General features: G+C 31.0%; 1 protein-coding gene and 1 long non-coding RNA gene across 3 annotated transcripts; one reads left to right on the top strand and one right to left on the bottom strand.

The window, feature by feature from the left end:
* Positions 1 to 573: 573 nt before the first annotated feature.
* LOC148283177 (uncharacterized) lies at positions 574 to 2,628 on the top strand. Its single transcript, XR_015821915.1, has 2 exons — positions 574 to 1,877; positions 1,925 to 2,628. It is a non-coding gene; the product is annotated as an uncharacterized LOC148283177 (long non-coding RNA).
* A 1,276-nt stretch (positions 2,629 to 3,904) lies between these two features.
* On the bottom strand, positions 3,905 to 20,564 carry LOC148283178 (uncharacterized). Of its 2 annotated transcripts, none has more exons than XM_088223915.1 (5): positions 20,433 to 20,564; positions 12,636 to 12,828; positions 8,864 to 8,993; positions 6,344 to 6,491; positions 3,905 to 4,522 (listed from the first exon to the last, which is right to left on the bottom strand). In XM_088223915.1, exons 2-5 carry the CDS (start codon positions 12,734 to 12,736, stop codon positions 4,473 to 4,475), a joined length of 429 nt encoding a protein of 142 aa, XP_088080041.1. In that variant the 5' UTR covers positions 12,737 to 12,828; positions 20,433 to 20,564; the 3' UTR covers positions 3,905 to 4,472. The 2 variants fall into 2 exon arrangements, with proteins under 2 accessions (XP_088080041.1, XP_088080040.1); XM_088223914.1 differs by lacking the exon at positions 20,433 to 20,564 and adding an exon at positions 18,728 to 19,110.
* Positions 20,565 to 22,840: the final 2,276 nt, after the last annotated feature.

Below are 22,840 nucleotides of genomic sequence, written 5' to 3' on the forward strand. Positions count from 1 at the left end.
AATTCTTATTTATTAGACCCTGTAAATGAATAATACATTTTAGTAGTGACAAACCGTCCGTCACCGACATTAGCCTACTTTGGCATTAAACATACATGATATTACTTTTGACTCGAGCAATCAACTAAAATAATTATACCTTCTAGTAATGCTAACTTTATTTTCAAGTTACATTCAAAAATTAAGAAAATGACTATTCTCGTAATATGACGAAACTCGGAATGTACAATAAGAAAAATTGTGCACATGTGTAAAGTAGGTTGGTTACAAATAAGTTATGATTATATAAGCAAATTGGACTTTTCAAAAATTTAAAATACAAAAGCAGATTGGAAAAATCACCCGGGATCCATAAATCATATTTTCTTTATCAACTACATTAATGGAATCCTATAAAGTAAATGCCATATTAATAAATAAATAACAGCAATACATAAGTGAAGGTAAAAAATCTAGAAACATTCCATTTGAAACAAATCTATTGATGAGAAGCGTATTGTCATGACAAATGTTATATTATTGTGATTGCTGTTTGTGTCAATTGGTTTATGTATTAATATTTATTTTCCTGAATTTTTTCTTATTTATTTTTTCATTAGTTTGACATTTTTTATTGATAACATCAACTTTAATCATTTATAGTTACAATGAATTTTAATTTCTGCAAGTTTAAATGCCTATATTGGAATCAAGAAGGAAAACATAAAATCCTTTTTAGTATTTTTGACAAAAGTAATTTCGCAATAGTGACACCTCAGGCACGGAGAGATATTTACTGTCATTGGATCTGTAATTTTTTCTAGTCACTTGTTTTAAGAAACAATAAACAAAATGTTTGTAGTATGACTATGAACTAAAACATATAAAACAGAAGATGAAAGTCCGTTACATGGTTTTTACTGCAAGCTAGAAGTATTTACAGTAAAACCCCATGTTTACGTTTTTCGAGGGAGCAACAAAAAAAAAGTGGAAAACTGAGGAAATGAAAAATGTATGGGAACAAAATGAAATAATTACATAAAAATAAAATAAACATTCTAGCGTAAATATACTGCCAGAAAAATAATTGTAAAAACTGACATTACTCGAGACATTAATTATTTTTACCTATTTTTGAAATTATTTTGATGATTTCATTAAAAACATTTTGATATTTTGTACTATCTCAAACAATATTTTGGAACTTTTAAAATTTATTTAAAAAACAGCAAGTATAAATAAGTTTAAATATAGATATTAAAATTTAACACGAAAATAAAAAAACTAATTTTCATAAAATAAATATAATCATTTTTCCACTAAATTTATGTAAATTTTATTATTTATTATTTTTATAGGGTATCACTTTTTTTATTATGGCATCACTTTAAATCTCTGGAATTTCAAATTTCAACTTTCATTTAAATCTTGTTTAGATCGCAGAAAAACTGTATCATACTTTTTCACTTTCTTTATAACATTTAATATTTCTATTGCTACATTTTTAAACTTTCTGCATCGTAATTTATTGTTTTTTTAACATGAGTCACAATTTAATAACATGTCAATATGGTGTTTCTGTTCAAATGAAAAGTAACCTTAGGTAGACACTTAAACAAAAATGTCAATTACATTGCATCTGCTTTTAATTTAGTTTAAGACAAAAAATTACACTATATTAGCTGTTTACCTGCTTTTATTCTTCATTTTGGAAACATGCGCGGAATTGTTTCTATGCTGACATAATTTTGGCTTTTTGGACACATCAAACTCATTAGTATTGATTTTTTTAACGTAAAATAGGAGTGATGAAAAATGTAAAAAACGTCAATTGGGGGTAATATTTATATGCGACTGTAAGAAAGATCTAAACATTATGGTGTAAAAAGCAGTAAAAGGTAAAATAAGAAAGATCTAAACATTATGGTGTAAAAAGCAGTAAAAGGTAAAATTGAGGATCGTAAAAACGAGGTTTTACTGTATTATATAATATTTTCTATCAATTTTAAATTAAAATTTGCAAGAGAATATCATAGTACAATCCTTAAGTATTGCCATTATTTTGGTGCAAGTGCATAGTAATAAAATTATTCCTGGATTGAAGAAAAGGTTGATTTACCTGAAGAAAAAAATCAGCTAACAAGCATTTTTTAAATGAAGTAACATTTTTTAAAAATATTTACCATCTTCTTAAGTTATTCTTCACTTACAGCAGTAAAATAGAGGAAAATAAACATCACTTTTCTAAAGTGAAAAAAAACACAAAAACACATTTTGTGAAAAAAATCACAAACTAAATTAAGCACACTAATCATCCAATAAACTGTGGAACCAAATATCAAAATCTTTTACCAATTAGCAGATATTAAAATCCGCTGAAATATTGATACGTTTCATGATTGTACATGATATGTACAATCATATAGTAGTGCTTATAGGCTCAAGAATTTATTTTAGAAACCCTTTCTCTTCCAAAATAACTGACTTATTTATTTTCTTCAAAAAAGGATGATACGCCTGACCGTGGAAACAAAATACAATCTTAAAAAAAAAAATAATGAAGATTAAGTATGTTTAAAATCACTTAATAAAAGTTATACACCTTGCCTTATTATTTATATTTTTGAAATCACCAAAACTGATGCTCATAGTTTTAACTTTTTTTAATTTGAGGAAAATGTGCGATTTGAACACAATGTCTTGGAGAGGTGAGAGAAATATTTTATGTGATTCTTCTAAAAATGCATATCATGTAAAGATAGTATGCCTTACAAGTTCATTGAAATCAAATATTATTCACCTGTGCCTAAAAATTTTGAAATGTTTTAGGCTACAAACAGATATTGTGTTTTACAGGGCATAATTTATGTACATATGTATGACTGTGTTATATGGCTGAGAAAGGGTAAATGTAAGAAATTATCATTTCATTGTTACTACAAATAGTTTTATTTTGCCTTCTGAAATCTGCATACTAAATATTATAGTGAATTTTAAAACACACACGGCGTTGTAAAGAATACATTTCCTGATGAACAAAACATGACACTAACACCAAAACATTAGGTACAATGTTAACACTAAAAAATATTCTTAAATATATTTAATATTATTTAAGACAAAATGGCAATATAAAATAATGTCAGCATTCTTATTAATAAACAATATGAAAACAGTTAAATGTAAATAAGAAGTACAAACTTTCCATGCTCCATATTGTCTTGTTTTATAATAAATAATCAGGCACCTTAATTCTCTGGGCATCTAAAGTTAGCTCTAGGAGCTGTTAACTGACCCTGACACCTGACACTTTACCTCGGTAACAAATTTGCGGAGCAAAATTAACATTGTTCGTCCGTTCCTATTACTCCGACTCTACTTCACTATTTCCTTAAGCATAATAATCTCGATAACTAAGAAAAGTATATGCGGATACAATAATATATTAAAGCGTGTATGAGAACAGTAAATTATACAAATGTATCCAGCTCAAAATAAATAGCACCGGTCGAATATACTTTACTTTAAGTTTGACTAAGAACTTAAAAAGTTAGATCATTCTTCCTGAAGGGTTTCTATGATATCCATAGCAGCTTACAGATATAACAACCGACCCAATAAGAAGCGAAATACATAATTTAATATATAAGGTAAAGTGGACCCACATACATATTTTTCAACCTATAAACTACACAAATTTAACAAAGTTTGCCTACCGTACCACAGTATTTAAATTCGTTCACATTACATTTCACTTCCCAAAGAAAACAATATTGTACAAACTCTACAACAATAACATAATATGTTAAATATTTCACCTCCCTATTACGTTGGCAATATAGCATGAAACTTTAAAATGTTTTCTTCAATATTCTATACAGTTAAAGGGTAAACAAAGGTTCATCATTCAATTGAGATATTTATATTTTATTTGGCACATAAATGTATTTAATTCAAAGTACTTAACATATTTGAAGCAAGTACGTACATAAAAACAACCACTAACCTAAGTTACAACAAAAAATATTAGGGGTTACGAAAGCTGTCATGAAAAATATCATATTTATTAGTCAGTAATACATATAATATGTACAGTACAGGTCGGTAAAAGCTGCTCAATGTAAAGAATCTCCATAAAGTAAGTGGAATGTTGCAAAGTGTGACTTACTTGCAGTAATCTACAGTTCTTTACATTTTGCTAAGCGCAAATACATCAATATTGAAATGTTTTCATTTAATATATCAGTATGTTTAGCAAATAAGTTTAAAAACAATGAAAACAATTATTGAATATGTAACAATCACATAATGATAATGAATCCATAATAATAATAACACGTATTAAACATTTATAACAATTATCGTAATATTATATTTGTGCACAACATTTATGCATAAGGAACACGGTCGTGAAAATAAGACATATATGTATATATGGTAGTAACACTCATAACACCTATGTATTTTCACATTTCAAATATGCAATTTCACCTTTACATCTTCAGGAGACTCGAAACCAGGTAGTTTTCAATGACAATTTGGGCTGGAAATAAAAATTAACATATTCAAAAATCAGTCATAAGAATAAATAAAAAGATAACTTAACTACATATGTAAATCATTTTGATACGAGATTTTATCATCATCATCATTCCCTTGTACGCACCCAGTGGTGTGTAAGCCAATGCATCGGTACTCCTATTGCAGCGTATTTGGATCACTTTTGTTGCATTGAAAGCAAAGTGATCAGTCTTGCGCTTTGGTTGCCAGTTCAGGAACAATGAAATATTTATTTTTATTTTATTTTTAATCTTGGAATAGGGCACACAAACATATTCTTATGTGTGCTCTAATAATAACATATTGCAGGGAAGAGCTACATTAAAAACCAACATTGTACATCCACCCTGCAAGAAATCGAACCTAAGACAAGACAACGCAAGCTATAAGAGTTAGTGAAAGGAAGGAAATATTAGGAATAATTATTTTATTATTGCGGCGAAATATTTTTTGAAACGTTGAAGTGTTTTAATATATAATCACATAGTTAAAAACAAATAACTTTTTTCTAACTAAGTTACTGACTTTTGCCCCTTAAAGAACATAATTTTACGCTTTGAATGGCATATTTAACTAAAAATTTGCATTTTTAAGGTTAGTGGCTTTAGTGTCAATGGCGATGATATATGATTTATTTTATTAAGTTTAATTATTTTTTCATTTATTTCTACTAGTAACTAAAATCCCACCAAACCAATTTCTGTAGCTTGTTGGTGGAAATTTATATTAATACTAACTTTTATAGTATTACCAAAATTTATAAAAACAACGAATTTAACATCAACAACAAACAGGCAGAAAGATCAGTTATATAGATACAAATAAACTGTATTTTTCAAACACAAGAAAGAGAATACAGTCAAACTTGGTTATTACGGGGAAGATGGAATTGAAGGAGACTGAATTCACTTGTTATAAGCATTACTTGTTATACCAGAAAAAGGTTTTTTAAAAAAAAGATACCATCACCATTGAACATTATTAACCCTTAAATATGTATGTAATTCATACAAATAACTTTAAAAAACTGTGAAGCAAAAGTATAATAAATGCCTACAAACATATCCATCACATGAAGACATAAAGTATAACACATGACACTGAAAGTTGTAAGTTGTAATCCAAAGAAAAATACACAGTTGGAATCTATTTACACACATTTTTCTGTCAATCCCTTTTTGTCATAAATTTTTTTCATATCTGCGATGTTCTTTAAATACAGATAAATAAAAATTATTTTAGTTTTTCACAATGCAGACACAATGGGTGAAGATAGAGTAAACTTTTTACACACTTCCAAATTGTTCACACCACGTATCACTAGTAATAATAGCTAATTTTTCACAAATTGAGATACTTGCACTTGTTAGTAAACAAGTTTCCGTGATCATTATAACCTAAGTTCGACTGTATATAAAAATTTAAATATTCACATATAAACTAGTTTAATAACTATTCATATATAAACTTTTGACTGAGTAGCCACTCTTTTATTTTGCTCTTGTTACATTATGTGTTAAATTTAAGTTCTTTTTGCAATAAATTGCTAGATACCAAACAATTAAGAGTTCTATTACCATACATATTACATATTTTTGGTACTACTAAACCATCATTATACGTGAAGCGTGTATTACGGTTATGTTTGAGAGGAATTTTGAAATTATGACTATTAAATTGTTCGAAAATGATGCGATTGTATAGTGATGAAAATTATAATACATAATGTGAAGCTGTTACAATGTAACCGATACAGTAGTTGTGGTACAAATGGGTACAATAATGTGATTAGTTGTGGACTTACCCAGTTTACTTCCATTGGAGATGGCGATCCCGTAAGCGTCCTGATCACATTCATTAGTGAGTGTTAAATCTGCTCCCTTTACTAGCAGCTCGTAGCACGCATAAGGAAAATCACCGCCGGCAGCATACATCAGGGCAGTGTTCCCTACCTAAATAAGTAATACATATCAATATGTTGCCAATGTTTTAAGATCAGTGTCCTCTATCAACAAGTAGTACTGTAAGATTTCACTGTGGAATTGTGCAATAAACAGTCTTCATTTGAAAATTTCAAAAATACGTTATAAAGAAATATCACATACTACGAACACCGATAAAAATATGTGAAATGGATTTAGAAAAATAAATTGTATTTTCTAAATCAATATGGATATTGAAGAATGCTTTCATTAATTATTTTTAAAATAAAATTTTTAGAAAATATGCCTTCACAAAACCGCGAAATGATTGATTGTGACGTCAAGATTCAGTTTCATCTACAATGTTTGTCATTTTTGCTTACTATTTGTATGTCGCGTGGTTTTTACGAAAGATTGTGAATTATATATTCGTTGTGGATCTGGGTACCATAAAGTATTCATAACCTTTGCTTTCAGACATAATGCATAAAAAATAATTGTAAAATTACTTATAAAATAAACGTGAATGTGAATGTAATTGTAAGTGAATGTAATAATTATAAACGACGGTCTCTTCATACAAAGTACGTACTGGAAAGACAAAACGTCAAACTTTTATGCGAATCGTGACGTATAAGAAGCTTGGCCAATGCAATGAAGCGTTTTCGTGGGGATTCATAATAGGGAAATATCACCTTTTTTTTACATTTTTAAAGTAATAAATCTATTAAATACTGTCCAGTAAAAAAAAAAATTGCTAATTAGTAGTGGCATAATAAATACTTTTAAATTTGTAATTTTGAACTCCCGCAAAAACGGTCATTCCATTGGCCACTCCCTTAGTACGTCACAATTCGTGTTTATTTGTTCCTGCCATTGAAATTTGTGTAGAACAATTTCACGAATCTTGACATCACAACAACTAAGGCCAAACATGTCGTGTTTTTCTACTACCGCATTTCTTTTTTACATACGTATGAAAACATTTCTCCACAATATTCATATTGATTTTAAAAATACAATTAATTATTCTAAATTCATTTCATATATTTTTGTCGGTATTCGTAGTATGTGATATTTCCCTATTATGAATTGAAAAATATTTATTACGCTGAAAAATATTTAATAAGTACAAAAAAATTTTTTGTTTACCTAGAGTATTTCATAGAATGAGAGATATTAATTTATATTTTTTTAAAAAAGGTGATATTTTCCAATTCAAGGTCCAATTCAGTGGTTTGCTTTGAATTCTCTTTATCGTTGGTGATGCTGCAATTTCGCATTATCTATTTTTTTATTTTTACAAAAATTGTTTTTCCTGCAATTTGTTCGAGGGACCGTTGGTTAGAAATTATTTATGATTGTATTCTAAATAATGAAAGTTGTTTTACTACCCCAGCGGTAATTTTGGTTGGTTAAAATCGTAAGTAATATATTAACATAACACCGTTTAGGATACCCTGTAAAAAAATTAAGTTGATATCATGCACTAAATGTGTCGATAGAACTCCAATGAGGAAGTTCAGTGGTTTTTAAAAAAAATATTTATAGACTACTAAGTAAACCAAAAAAAAAAAAAATTATTTTTATTTATCGTATTAACAGCGCTATGATTTTTTAAAGCTTTGTATTTCTGAAAACACTCCGCGTTTGACGTCTCAAGTTCTCTTCCGCTTCTTCTTTCACAGATCATTGGTTGATTCATATGAACTAGTGACGTCGGTCGTGGTTCATTTTTAGTGAAATTTTTTTTTGTGCATTTTCAAGAATCTTTGCCCTACAATTTAACACTCATTGTTGCCACGCGTGAGAAAACATTTTTTGTATCCAGTTTCCCGTAGAGCTAAAGTTCTTAATTGTACAGTTTATTCAATTGTGTCAAGACAACAACGTTTGTATAAAAAGTAACATCCAAAATTAATAATAATAAAATATGAAAAATTTGGTATTCCAAAATTATTTCAGAATCTTAAGATTAGCAATCCTTAACATTTTATAATAATATGGCACTTTAGAATACCAACCTTTAGCGAGGTTAACACAGATAGATGGTTAAAAAATGGAAAAATAAACAAATAAAACAAAAATATAAAAAAAATTATGTGATGACAGAATTTTCTCACTTAAAACTGTTTCCCAATTTTGTTATTAAAAATGAAGTTTCACTCTGCCACATGGTAAAGAGAAGAGGATGAGTGCTATTTGAATGGCACCACAATATTTATTTACATAATTTCCAGCTACTAAATTGTTGAAAATATACAAAATGAAAGAGAAATTGTGCTGTGTTTGTTATGCAGCTAGTTAGGACAAGGGACGAGGAGAAAGGATTAATTTGTTGTGCTATAAAAATCAACATAATTGAAGGTTGTTTAAATATGCAGAAATTAATAAATATTTACATTATCCTGGTGGTTGACGTCTGCTCCTTCCTTGAGGAGAATTTTGATCACATCGTGATGTCCACCAGCGGCTGCCAACAGCAATGCTGTCTCCCCTTCCAGTCCCATGTAATTCACCGATGCCCCACATCTGAAAAACAATGAAAATATTTGCTCAATCTAATACCAATAATCAAATACTATTGAATTGATAACAAAATAGAAAACTATTTATTGCTAAATATTTATTAACTTCAAAAATGAGTACTATAAAATCAAAAGGCAAAACCACTCCGAAATTATTTTTTTTGTAAACTTGAAAAATCTGTTTTACATATCAATACTAAGTACTACTTTTTGAAATTAATGCTGATTTTTGACAAAGAATCAATACAGATTTAGATACAGTTTTTTTTAAGTTTGCAATTATAGAAATGGTCTTGGAAAACACATTTGTATCCAAATCTACAAAAAAAATGCTAAATGGTGGCTTTTGATACTGAAGTACTCAAATAATGAATCGCGGGGAAACTACTACAACTAGGTAACTTATTTAATTTCAAACCACATTTACCATATACCATTATTATTGTTTTTTTTTTGCTAATATAATTGAATTAAAATTTATTAATCAAGTACAGCGTAATTTATGATCTTGTTTTAAAATTAAAAATAAAATCAAATAGCCAACCACTTGATAGAAAATAACATATTTGAGTGTTGTAACGGACGGTTAAAAATATAATCAATTTACAATAATATAGTTAGGGTCCTCGGTATCTGTCGGCTAAATGTTAGACCTACAATAAAGGATGAATATTCCACTTTCGGGTCTGACTTTAGCGATACCGGGGTACTTTAGAATAGGAATTATGTTACAGGCCCTAAAAAGGGCCTGGAGCTTAACGTTTGCCTTATTGTTGCCCAAAGAAGAGCATTATTTCTATCCCTTGACTAATTATTGCCGTAAAACGGGCATTTGTATTCGACGAGACTAAGGCTGCCTTAAAAAAGGCATTTGTAATTGACGAGACTAAAGTCTGCCTTAAAAAAGGCATTTATGTTTGACGAGACTAATGTTTGCCCTGAAAAAGACATTGTAATTGATATGGCGCGTGCGGCGGCTCCCGGCGAAGTGACCAAGCCAAGTGCCAGCACTTCCCCATATGCACTTAGGGGGAGGGGGGCCGGTCGGGAATGGTGGAGGCGGTATTTCCACCCCCATTCCCGGAGCAGCCTAGCGCCGATTCGGACGCAGGTAGCGGGAGCCCGTAACACGGCCAATATAATGTGTACATTTAAAAATAATAAATCAGTTCGCCTCGAGCCTTCTCTTTAGTAACATCGTTTTATTTCGTCACACCGCCCGACCACTCGCTCTACTACTGGAATCTACCCTCTTGGACTTGACCATCGCTTCACTCCAGGACTACGGACCAGTATCTTCTACCGACCTACGCAGTGACACCGGACTTGAGAGGGATTCAAGACATCATAACTTTCGGAATTTACGACCCCGAGAGCGACGACGGCAGCGAGACACGGCCAAAGCCTACCCCTTGCTTCAAGATTGTGGGATACAGTCCAAACTGTGACTCGTACAAGTGTAATAAACACATTATTGCATTATAAGCTGCATTTATGACACTGACAGTGATACCCGTATGCAGAGACAAAACTTAAGGTGAGGAAAGTACATTCTAATTTCAAATGCAGAGAATAACCCGAAGGTGAAGACAATGGAATGTACTTTCCTCACCTTAAGGTTTGTCTCTACATACGGGTATAAGTGTTAATATTTATGTACTTTATAATTAATTATAAACTTATTCAGAAACAATATATTTGTTCTGTTGTTCACGTTTGCAATGTAATTAAAGCATTTTCTCATAACATCTGATGGCATATTTCTGTGTAGCGTCACGTCTAATCACGACAGTCTGTTAGAGAATGAAGGTTAAGAAGGCAATCACCCGCGTTGGAAATACCATTTACTCAGATGCTGATTCAGGGACTATGAAGTTATGCATTAAAAAAGATACTCCTTTTTAAAAAATTCATTTCAACCTAATCAAAAAAACGAACTTGGAACCTCATGCATTTAAAATTCAAGAAAATGCAAAATAGTTTCTATACTTCTGGAATGATTTGATAAAAGAAGCAAGAAGAATTGAACAGAAAGAACTGTTAAGATTTAAAGCAAATTATTGAATAAAATTTTGCGCTCCAAAGGTTTTTGTTTTGTGCACACAGCCAAGTCGAGGAGTTTTTTTAAGACAAAAAACATTTATATTGAAATACAATTAAATTTAAAAAATAAATATACAGATACACATTTTTTATTTTGTTAAATAGGTATGCTAGAAATAAAATGGATATGAAAATTTATTATTAAAAGTTTTTTGTGGCATAGTATTTTATATAAAAATCCCCAATGTGATGTGGGGGTCTACTTTCACAGGTTTCGCGATATCATAGTATATTTTTTCTTCCACCTGGAATTCGCTATCATTACTCCCATTATCATCGATGTCATAATTTAATTCACAATCATTGTCAATATTTATAAATATTATTAGCATTTTCTTCGTGAATTTTAAAAGTAAATTCACTTTACCACAACCTACATCATCACTGTGACTATCTCGTCATATATTGGTCATTTTTTGTAAGCAAAAAAAATATTTTGAATTAAAATGACATATCATTCCATAGAATCACAGAAGGAATACAAAATAGTGAATGCCGACCAAAAAACATAATGTAAGAGAAACAAACCTCGAAAACATTATTATAATGTGGCTGCAACATGTCAGTGCAGTATGCATTAAATCATGATATTTCTCAGCAACTCCGAAGCCTGAACAAAAGATTTCATTGTTTGTTGAAATCTCACTTTCTCAAGTGTGATCATTAAAAATATCCTTATCTGCAGAACTAATATATCTTTCAGCTTTACACAGGCACAGGAGTTATTTAATCACAGATACATTACATGTTGACGTGCAAAACCACCCAAGTACTAAAACTTTTGTAAATAATTAAATATTTTATAATTTTTCATAACTTAGGCTACACTTTATAGTAATAATTTGCACCTAGATAGTTCTCCATTAATGTAACGATATGTCAGATTTGAATGACTTATTACTCTTTTCTCAAACAAATTTTGTAACTTATCATTGTTTTATTGTGCTTAAATGATCCTCGCTTAGTGAATATTGAAAACTGAAAAACCTAATGTATAAAAAATATTGAAAAATAAGACTTTATTTTCATGCCGCCATAACGGCAGCTTTCGAGTAATAAGGCAAACCGTGCATGCCGCCCCATATTTCATGAGCATACAACGAAAACTGGCCAAGTCAGAATTCTTAATTGTTGACAAATCAAGATTGAAGTTTTCACATAGGCACAAACTCGTAGTTTTATTATTTAGTACTCGTTAGATTATAATATTATTTTGCTTTGTACAGTACAAAGCATTGGCAATGTATTGTGTTAGTATGGAAATGTTTTGATTTTGTCAATAGCAAAGAATATAGTCAATAGAATCCTGTAGCTGATATTGACAGACTGACTTGATCAATATACAATTATCAATTTTGTTCAACACTTTGAGATATAAGTAGACTTAGTTTATTTTTCAGTAGGAGATACAATCTAGCACTAAAACTTATTGAAAAAAATTCTCAAAATTGCCACTTTGCCACTTTTCATTGTGTGCTCACGATTTATTCATTTAAAAATTTGATAATCTAAATAAATATTCTGATAAAAACAAAAATTTCACCTAATGAGGTTAGTTGTGGCAGCAACTTGGCCGTAAGAAGCCGCCCAGTGCAATCCGGTTAATCCGTTTTCGTCCAAACTGTCTACGTCCTTCTCCAACATGATTTCGTCTTTAGTAACCTCTCCACGACCAGCTCTGTTATGGAAACTAGTATCCGGCAACTGAAGCTCGGGAGTCTTGGCTTGAGTATTCCCTGAAAAGCATCATAAAGGATCATCAACATCAATTTATCAAATAAAAATATACACATAATATGGTTGGTTGAATCTTAAATACATTTTTATCTCATTTTTTGATAAATAAACACCATTACATGGACTGAAATTAAAACTGATATACAAAGAAACCTTTACAGGAATGTGCTAATAAAATCAATGGCTATGAGGTCTGACCAAACTTCACTTTTTTTAAATTAGTTGAGACATTTTTATGTCGATTATTCATATTTATTGATAGTATTTGCTTATTGCATTTTATTATCATACTTGAATTTACAAACATTGAAAATACAACTAATATGAGCACTTGGATAGTGTTGAAATATGCATTTTGTTTTATCAACACGATAAAAAACATTGTTTTCACACAGTAGTAACAGCTTGCCTACCACATACAAAACACTGTGAGGACCTAAGTTTCTATGGTGGTGCCCACATACGAGAAAAGTGAGCTACTTGTAGAACGAGGTTGCCCAACGGAGCTCTCTGGTTTCTGATAGCATCGGAATAAAAATCCAGAAAAAAGATAATCCAGAAATACATAATAGTAATTATTGGATTGAGAAAAGGGGGGAAGTGAATTCTTCAATGACTAAATTGAATTGACTATGCATAATCTATTCCCTGACATGGTTACAAAATGTTTTAAAAGCCTTGAAATTATTTTTGGAAGCCTCTAGATTTGTATGTCCTATGGGACCTATAAAAGAGCCAAGGATAGTAGTGAAAGACTCCACTTGGTATTCAAAGGTAGAGAGTAAAAGAAAAACCACAAGATGTATTCAGAATATGGTTTAAGATATCCGCAACAGCACGAATGAGAGTCATAATTAAATAACCCGATAGAATTTGACCTGAATTGGCCATTAAATTTACTAATAAAAATTCGGCAGCTTGGCTGTGAATAAAAAATGTAGAAATTCATGTTGATATTTTATAATTAATTTTAGACAATACTCCAATACTATTTCTGACTCCGACTTCAGAACTCCGATTAATGATAATAGTAGTATTTACTAGTACCATCATTATTGTGCTTTCTGGTTAAAAGTTATTGACTCTTGATTTCCCTATATAAAATGAATGCTTAAAGTTCTCAGGTTATCACGGCTTAACAAATAAGTCTTTTTTTTATAAAATAAAACAAAAACAGTACTTATTATTGCTGTGACAGAGTAAGAGTTTACTAGAAAGCTTAGATTTCTAAAAAAAAAAAGGAAAATATATTTTTTAAAAGTCATCAATACTATCAACTCGTGGGGTAACTAGGTAACTTCAAAATCAACATTTGTGAGTTACCCACTTAAAATACATTTTTATATCCTCCTCTGTGAATGCTACAAATAAACAAGTCGTGCATTCAAATTGCCTATTTCTAGCATTCATGGAGGAAGATAGAAAAGTATGTTTTTGGCAGGTAACTCAAAAGTGCTGATTTCGAAGTTACCTATAGTCCTTAAAATATAGCTTGATTAGAATGACAGCTGTCAAACTAATTTCATTAGTGATGGGAAATTACTGACCACGGATCAAATCGATTTTATCAGTTATTTCATACAATCATGAAACTCTGTTTCCGAAAATTGATATAAAAAACGCAAAAACAAGCCTATTATAGTGTGTTTAACACAATTATTCACCAAAAAATAAGACATTTATACTTTTTTCATGAACAACATCAAACGAAATATTTTTTTATTCAATCAATTTACATTGATCAATTTATCCCATCTCTAACGTTTTTGCAAAATGATGTAACCTTGTAAGAACGTCGTTAATAATTAGGTTTATTTTAGTTTTTTTTGGTTTTAAAGCTGATTTTATATATTAATGTTAATTTTTGTGGCAAGCACTGTATTAAAAAAATAAATTAACACGCCAGATACTAATGATTTTTCGTGTCAATATAAATAACTCCTTAGACGTTACTACAAACTTATGTCGTCACTTTTTCTGACAAATGTCATTTTAATCAAGCTATATTTTAAGGACTATAGTTGTAGCAATTACCCCCATGAACTATTTTTGCTTCAAATATAAACTTTATATTTTATTAATATTTATTTGAATTAAGATATCAATTCAGGCAGTCAGCGCAGGAGTAACATAACCCACAAATAGGTATAAATTGACATAAACATTCGAAAGGGTCCATAACCATGCATTTTATACACTCGAAGTGATTGGACCCACTTTTTCCCATCCATTAATAAATGGCACTGCTCACACCACTACCAGTTTGTATACAAGGCTATGTACATAACTTAACTTTGAATGTGATTATCTCAGTTCCACATGTTTGTGGGTTACGTCACTTCTGCACTGACAGCCTCAATTATGGACTTAGTAAAATATCAATGTGGGAAAACAAATGTGGAAAGGGTACATTAAACATGCAAATACACCGGGGACTAAGAATGAAGAAGTTTTACAGATAGGGGTGGCTCTCTTTTATTTTCTTACATGATGGTACAAAAGGCAATACGATTGGAAACATATTGTGACATCTTGAATGCTAATGTGAAATTTATCGACCCTATGGTACTATATTCTTTAGGTACCATTCAACTTAAAATAAATTACCCTGAAAACTACATTTTTAATATATCCTTATCTTTGTAGACAAGTTAGTGCTGAATTTTACTTCTTAGGGAATATCAAGATTGATAGGTGTTAAATTACTTAGATTTTCATGGCCATTTTTCACAAATTCGACAACATGACCAAATACCGCACGCAACTACAATAGCTCAGTATTAGCTATTAAAGAAACATTCACATATTATCACCACTTCACAATATTTTTAATAATCTCACTTGTATTTATCTGAAAGAGCTCTTTCAACCTCTCACAAAATGGGCTATCTACCAGGGGCGAACCGTCCATATAATCGATTATTCGCAGCTTACCATTATATTTCACTACCAATAATAATGTTTTATAGTAGTTTTAACTATAGGAGAATAAATAAAATAATCTATATTTATTATAAATTAACGTCACTGTTTATATCTTCCTCAAAAAATAAATATAAGCTGCTAAATTTACCCAGCGCATTGCCCGGTTCCGATTATTGCAGCTTATTTTTCAATACAAAATGTATACTGTATTTTAACATTCAAAAACCCAGTGCGTATATTTTCCTTGCACTTGTTCCAAGTTCACTTGCAGATTACAGATATTATTTCAAGCTTCTCTATTTGGAGAGTAGCATTTCGAGCGTTATTTCCTAAAGACCATTTTCGTTTGATAGTATTCTGTTGACATATGACGCCAGTTTTTTAGTCCGCGCGTTTTAGCTAGTGGCGCCTCGCTCGGTGTTGTCAATTTCTTGCATTATTCATTCTCAGTTTAGAAGGAAACGAAGCTGATGGCTCGGCGCGGCGGTCACGACGGTCACGTGACATTTTTGTTGCAATATTATTGCGAATATTTTTAATGAATGTTATTGTTATGTTATGTAATGAATTATGGTAAAGTTAAAATTATGTATTTTGGCAAATTAATTTAAATCTAATTTAAACATTTGTTTAAAATCAAGATTGTGGACAGTGGACAGTCCTCGGTGTGAGTGCGGGCTCGACGAGGAATGCGTATTGTTTTTTTTTTTAATTTTCTGAAAAAAAAATATACATGGTAAAAGAAAAAAAAAATTGTGTACATAATGGGAGTGACGTCTTACAATAAAATGTTTACTTTCTTTTATATTAGTACCTAAATATTTGCAGTATAAAATGTAAATTACAAACATATATACGGTGTTTTTAATCAGTGCCAAACAAAAAGGAATTATGAACATACTTATTTTATTATCCTTATTTTTTAACATATTTTATTTTTTTTAACTTTTGCATACATGTACTGTCTAAAAATAATGGAGAATATACCTACATATTACGCAAAGTTATTTATTGTTGTTTGTTTGTTGGGTTATTGGTTAAAATTATTTTGATTAAAAATAAGTAGGTATTGCGTCTTCTGTTGCCAGCAGGTGAAAATGGAGCTGGAGAGATGAAGTTGTTTTTACAAAAAATCATAGAAAAAGAATCCGTGTACCTGTATATACTTTTTTTTTCATACGCCTCCACTCATTTGCGAGATTACTTATATGTATGTATGTACATACAGGTACAAATTATGAAAAAAATTCAAGCTTACCTATAAAAAAAAGTCACCGTTCGCCACTGCTATCTACCCGTTCTAGTATTATTACTATTAGAGAACCCTTCTAATACCCATTCACCGCTCTAAGAAATTTGTGTCCTTTTTCACTTTCAGTAGTAGCTGCTCGGTTGCGGAATAATGAACTTACTAATGTCAGACGCCCCTTCTCTATTTACATTTATATCATGATTGAAATATAACTATCTGAATATTAATTTTTTTTTCAATAAAATTAAGACTAATTTAAGGAAAGGGGAAGGTTTAGATTGGTGTACAAAGGATATGCAACCCGAATGGGGCATCCAAACAACGCGTGGTCTACGCATTCCTCGTCGAGCCCGCACTCACGCCGAGGACTGTCCACTGTCCACAATCTTGATTTTAAACAAATGTTTATTCACAATACAGTGGCCCATCCTCAGTCTGATAATATTGGAGACGATTATTTTAGACAATTTGTAGGTATGATACCAGGGAGAGAATCGGAAGAAATTATGTATATTTTTGTACCGAATTCCTTAGTTTGCATTTGAAGTTTGCCAAAACTGATTCCACCCAACAAACTGTATTTTTTAATCTGACTGAGTTGATCGCAATGTTATATGTTGAAATTGAATACACAATACTATTTTTGTAGTTTTGATTTCAAAATAATTAAGATTTTTTTAATCAAATACTAAAGTACTTGTTCTAATAATATTTGTAGACAACACTGGATTTCACTCCCTATGAAGTTATTCAGATTAAAATTTATTGTAACAGAGAGGGAAAACATTTTTGAGAAGGGAATATGAAAGTCTAGGCATTTACAGGGCTTGCGACCAGTTATTGACTAGTTTGAGTGACCACTTTACACACTATGTAACATTCACCATTCTGCCTATGTTTAAAAATCCACATTTCCTGAACTTTTCCATCTGTTGTTGAAGTAAAAGTTTGTTCACAAAAGTTTTTTTAAAAACTTGTTGAAGTTTGTTCACTTTGGTCAACAAATTAAAGAGTTGAGGAAATGTGGTTGTTTAATAGTAGGCAGAATGAGGAATGTTACACAATGTGTAAAGTGGTCACTCAAACCAGCCAATGACAGGTCAAAAGCCCTGTAAATGCATAGACTTTCATATTCCCTTCTCAAAAATGTTTTCCCTCTCTTTTGCTGTAATTTCAATCTTAATTACTTGATTATGGAGCGGGTTGTTTTGATATTAAAGTGCAAGTAAATTATTTTTTAAATTTAATCATTTATATTGAAACACAAATTTCATTAAAATATTTTTTTTATGTGAACTTTTTTGTGTGATTTTACTACATGTACTCGAAAATATCTTCAAAAACCCATTTCAAAACTAATAAACTGTACCAAGGAGAACATCTGAGCAAAAAGATACATAAAAACTTCATTAGAATTGATAAAATAACTAAATACACATACTTTTCTTTGTTTAAAAAAAAACGTAATAGAAAGAAATAGAAAATGAACTATAACTTTTCTTATTTTCACTACATGAACATCCACATTATTACAAGCAGTCTACTTAATTTAAATCGCGTTTTACTGGATAACGTTTGGGTGGTGGCATAATACAGAAAACGAGAAAACATTTAGTCTATCCGGTAAAGGTCGCAACAATGTTGACAAAAATCAAAGATGGTTGACAGCACTAGCTAGGGACATATTTTCAGAACAAAGGGAAAACATCGTAGTTACTCACCACGTTGTAAATTTGTTAATACTGTGCACTGAACTGGTTTGTAAGGCAGAAAGGCACTCTTTCGCATGCCATCAGTTAGATTTGGAGCCCACCTAGGGTAATTACTTCCACTATTTCGGCTTGTGATACTATCTTGGCTACTCGAATCAAACTCATGTTTTAGGTCGACGATCTCCTGTTTGATATCTGTATCATTTTGTTGCGATGAATTACTTGAAAATTCGTCCATTATATATTTATATCATCGCAACAACACGTGTGGTACATCGATTAAACATTTAACAGATTTAACACTTTTTTGCACACATTTGACGCACCGAAAATTCCACGCCAAGACAAAAGACGTCAAAAGACAGCTGTATACGGGGATACCATATACAACTAAAATAATTTTCCCACTCAATGTTTTGTTAAAAAGAAAATAAAATCATAAATATTATAAAATTGGAATAATTTTCTGTCAATTTTTTATTTTTTTTGAGACTATTCAATCAACACAACATACAACTTAAGGTAGGTACCATTTCATGCACCATCTAATATGGCTAAAGTAGTACAATGCGTAGATACTCTGTTTATTAATATTTGTTTCAAGTAGCCGACGACCTAATAAAGGGAAAAAAAGTAGCCGACAACACATTAGACAAATTGAAAATATTTCTTTACGAATACTTTTTTATATCAGAGTAATCTTAAAAAATAATATTCAGCTGAAAATCTAAGTATTTTGTTTCATATAAACGCGTATGGAAATGTCGTTCTATAATAGAGATTAAATGCCTTTGTAAATAATGTTCTTTGTGAGGAAAGTAAAAAATATCAATTTGAAATTTTCGATACCTACAGTAAATTACAATTTTCCATACGAAAAAAGATATTTTTGTATGAAATACTATCGGTAAGATAATCATCATCATCAACATTCCCTTTCCGCTTCTAGTGGTGCATAGGACACTGCATTGGTATACTAATCGCAACGTATCTTGATCATTTCTGTTACATGAAGGTATCGTTATCAGTCTTACGCTTCAGGTACCAGTCTAGGGACTATGAAATATTCTATGTAAAAACACCCTTTTAAATAATATTCCATGTCAACCATGTCGGGAATCGAACCCGAGACCTCTTGCATGGTAGGCAAACGCGCTCACCATTAGACCACGAGGCCGACGTGTAATGGTCAGCGCGTTTAATAAGATAATAATAGTAGCTAATAAGTAATCGACAAAGGCAAGAATTGTTTTCATCAAAATATTTCAATTTCCGGACAAATAATTTTATTTTACTTGAACAATGTATTGACAGACATCGGAAAATGTAGGTAGAAGCAAATGTTCTCACATATATCGATAAATTACATCAACTGTACACATGCGCATAGTGTTTAAAATGTTTTATACACAATGTATGGTTCTCTAAAAAACATCTCTAATACTATTTTATTTAGTTTTTTGTACTGTAGGGTGAATTTCTTTTTCATGAAAAATCAATTACATTTCCGAAAAACATTCTACGCATTAAAATCTCATCGTTATTTGGTGTTTTATTTGTTATAAAAAATGTGTTGATAATAATAATTCATTATTATCGTTTGTCTACACCCCAGACCAAAACAATTAGTATTTATAAAAACACTAACCCACATGTCCGGGGAAAATCATATTCTGCACGTTTTTAAATATATAAAATAAAAAATAACACTAACCTTTGGGTATTTTGCTTGTAAACACTTTTTGTCCCGTGCTCTGTAAGTAGGTACCTATGTACTTAAAATTAGCTTTCGCTCAAAATCTTCATCTGACGATTAAAAAAGTGAGTTTAAAACATTGACATATATGTATGCACTAGATGCAACACTAAGCACCCGTCTTGTGCTCCATTCAATCTAAGTTCCGGAACCTAACTTGTAGTCAGTAAACGTGAAGCTGCGTAAAAAGGCGCGACGCACAGCTTTGAATTTACGGTAAACTGGCAGAGACAGTCTTTTTTTTACTCTACTACGTGTTTGCTCGGCAAGTTCACGCGACAACGCTCATTTTTCGGAACTCGAATTCGAATTCAAATAATCGTTTTATAAAGCATCATTACTATTTAATTCTACTTCAGTGGTTTAAATACCTACATACTTTACCGCCTTTTCTTCGATAACCGGTTATGAACTATTCGATTATTCCGATCAATTGATTGTTTGATAACTTGTCGCCAATCACTAATTCCAATCGAATTTTTGAATTTTCTTTTCACATCTATTTATTTATTTAAGGCTTCGCGTCGACGTATTTTAGGTTCTTTCTTAAGTTTCAGAAATCCCGTTTAAACCGTCACGACAAACTCTTAAACAAATAAAGACTTATTATGAAATAGCCGCCGAACGCGACACTGAGAAAACACTGGCAGCTGAAAAAATGACAACCGACAACTGACAACTGACAACTGAAAACTGAAAACTACTGACGTCTCGTACCCGGGAATGCCGGGTTGCTAGGCAACCCAACTGGAGAGATTATATAAATACAAAGGTGTTTTGCTCTCCTGTTTTATGAGTGGGGGGGTAGTTGTTGTTATATTGACAAATATTATAACTCAATCACACTTTGAATGCCCAATGGCAAGAACAAAGAAAAAATATGCAAAACAAATTTGAACATAGACTTCATTATATTATAAAGGGGTTTCATTATCCTGTACCCACCAGGGTCTGATATCACCTTTGTAATCTGGTTAGGAATAAGTTTGACTACATTATTCATTACACATTTAATGTATTAGTGATATGCTATTGGAACAAATGTCAAAATTACATCATTTCACATTATTTTATTATTATTATGATAAGTGAGAGAAACTTGATCCCCTGGAAGACTTGCTCAGAAGTATAAAAAGATACAGAAAATTAAAAGATGTCTAATGAAATTAATAATATAATTAAAATGGTTTTAATTTAGAACAAAAATACTTGATTAAACAAACATTAGTATTCAATAAACCAACATCATTGCATATCAAATCTTGTTCTATTGAATTTCTGAATCAAACTGCAGTTTCTCTGGAAGCAGTTGAAAGCAGGTAAGTGTTATAAAATGCAGAATTAGTATTTCCATAGTTTGAACTAAATAACTGACAGTATTTAGTGCCGTGACTTAGTAAATTCAATAATTATGGACAGCTGAATATAAAATTCTTAGTATATATTTTTTTGGGTATTAACAAAATGATTAGCATCATTATAATTGATTGGAGCAAAGACGTAGATAAAGGGGAGATTAAGAAAATTTAAACCCCCCTACTACTAATTTACCTGTAATATATTTTTGGCCTTTACCTTAATAATACTATTAGGAGCTTAAAAAATAAAGATTGATGAGAGCACTAGGTTCCCATCGTCATCATTACACTTTCAGCACCCAGTGGTGTATAGAGCACTGCATTTGTAAACCGATTGTAGTGTATCTCCATCATCTGTTACAAGAAGGTAGAGTGATAAGTCTTACGTTTCTGTTACCAGTCAAAAGACTAGGACTTGTTAAAGAACAATGAAATATTGCAGACTGAATAACCTTTAAAATCAATGTTTCATGTTTACTCTGCTAGAAATCAAATCTGACTTCAAGAATGGTGAACGAACGTGCCAACCACTGCACAATGAAGCAGACTTATCTTCATTCGATTTTCTTATTCAGAGTGTTTACCTGAGAGCGGCTATCGAGTCAAAACCATTTGTCCAGGGTTCTGGTTCTATTTTACACACATAACAGTATTCTTCATCCGCCTGGACACAGAGGGTTTCCATCGATACTTTAATATTATTTTTTCTACAACATCCTCCATATGGAAGCCATAAATAAGCATATAAGTATCAAATAATAATTTTCTGCAAGTAGTTAAGTACTACAACGTGTTTTTAGTAAGCTTTTAAAATAAACCATTCTACTTTCATAGTGCTGGGGATACTTGATGAGAGAAACATATCTATAATTTCGGAGAAAAACCCTATTTTTGCATGTACATCGCTTCTTCAATCTCTTTCACTTCTTTATAATATTCTTCAGAACCCTTGAGCTTCAAAATGTATTGTCTTTTGCTTCGTTCTTCTTAGGGGAGAACACTTTCCAT

This window comes from Micrasema longulum, unplaced genomic scaffold, assembly GCF_059751315.1.
Source record: "Micrasema longulum isolate JH-2025_06_02 unplaced genomic scaffold, ASM5975131v1 h1tg000255l, whole genome shotgun sequence".
Lineage (NCBI taxonomy): Eukaryota > Metazoa > Arthropoda > Insecta > Trichoptera > Brachycentridae > Micrasema > Micrasema longulum.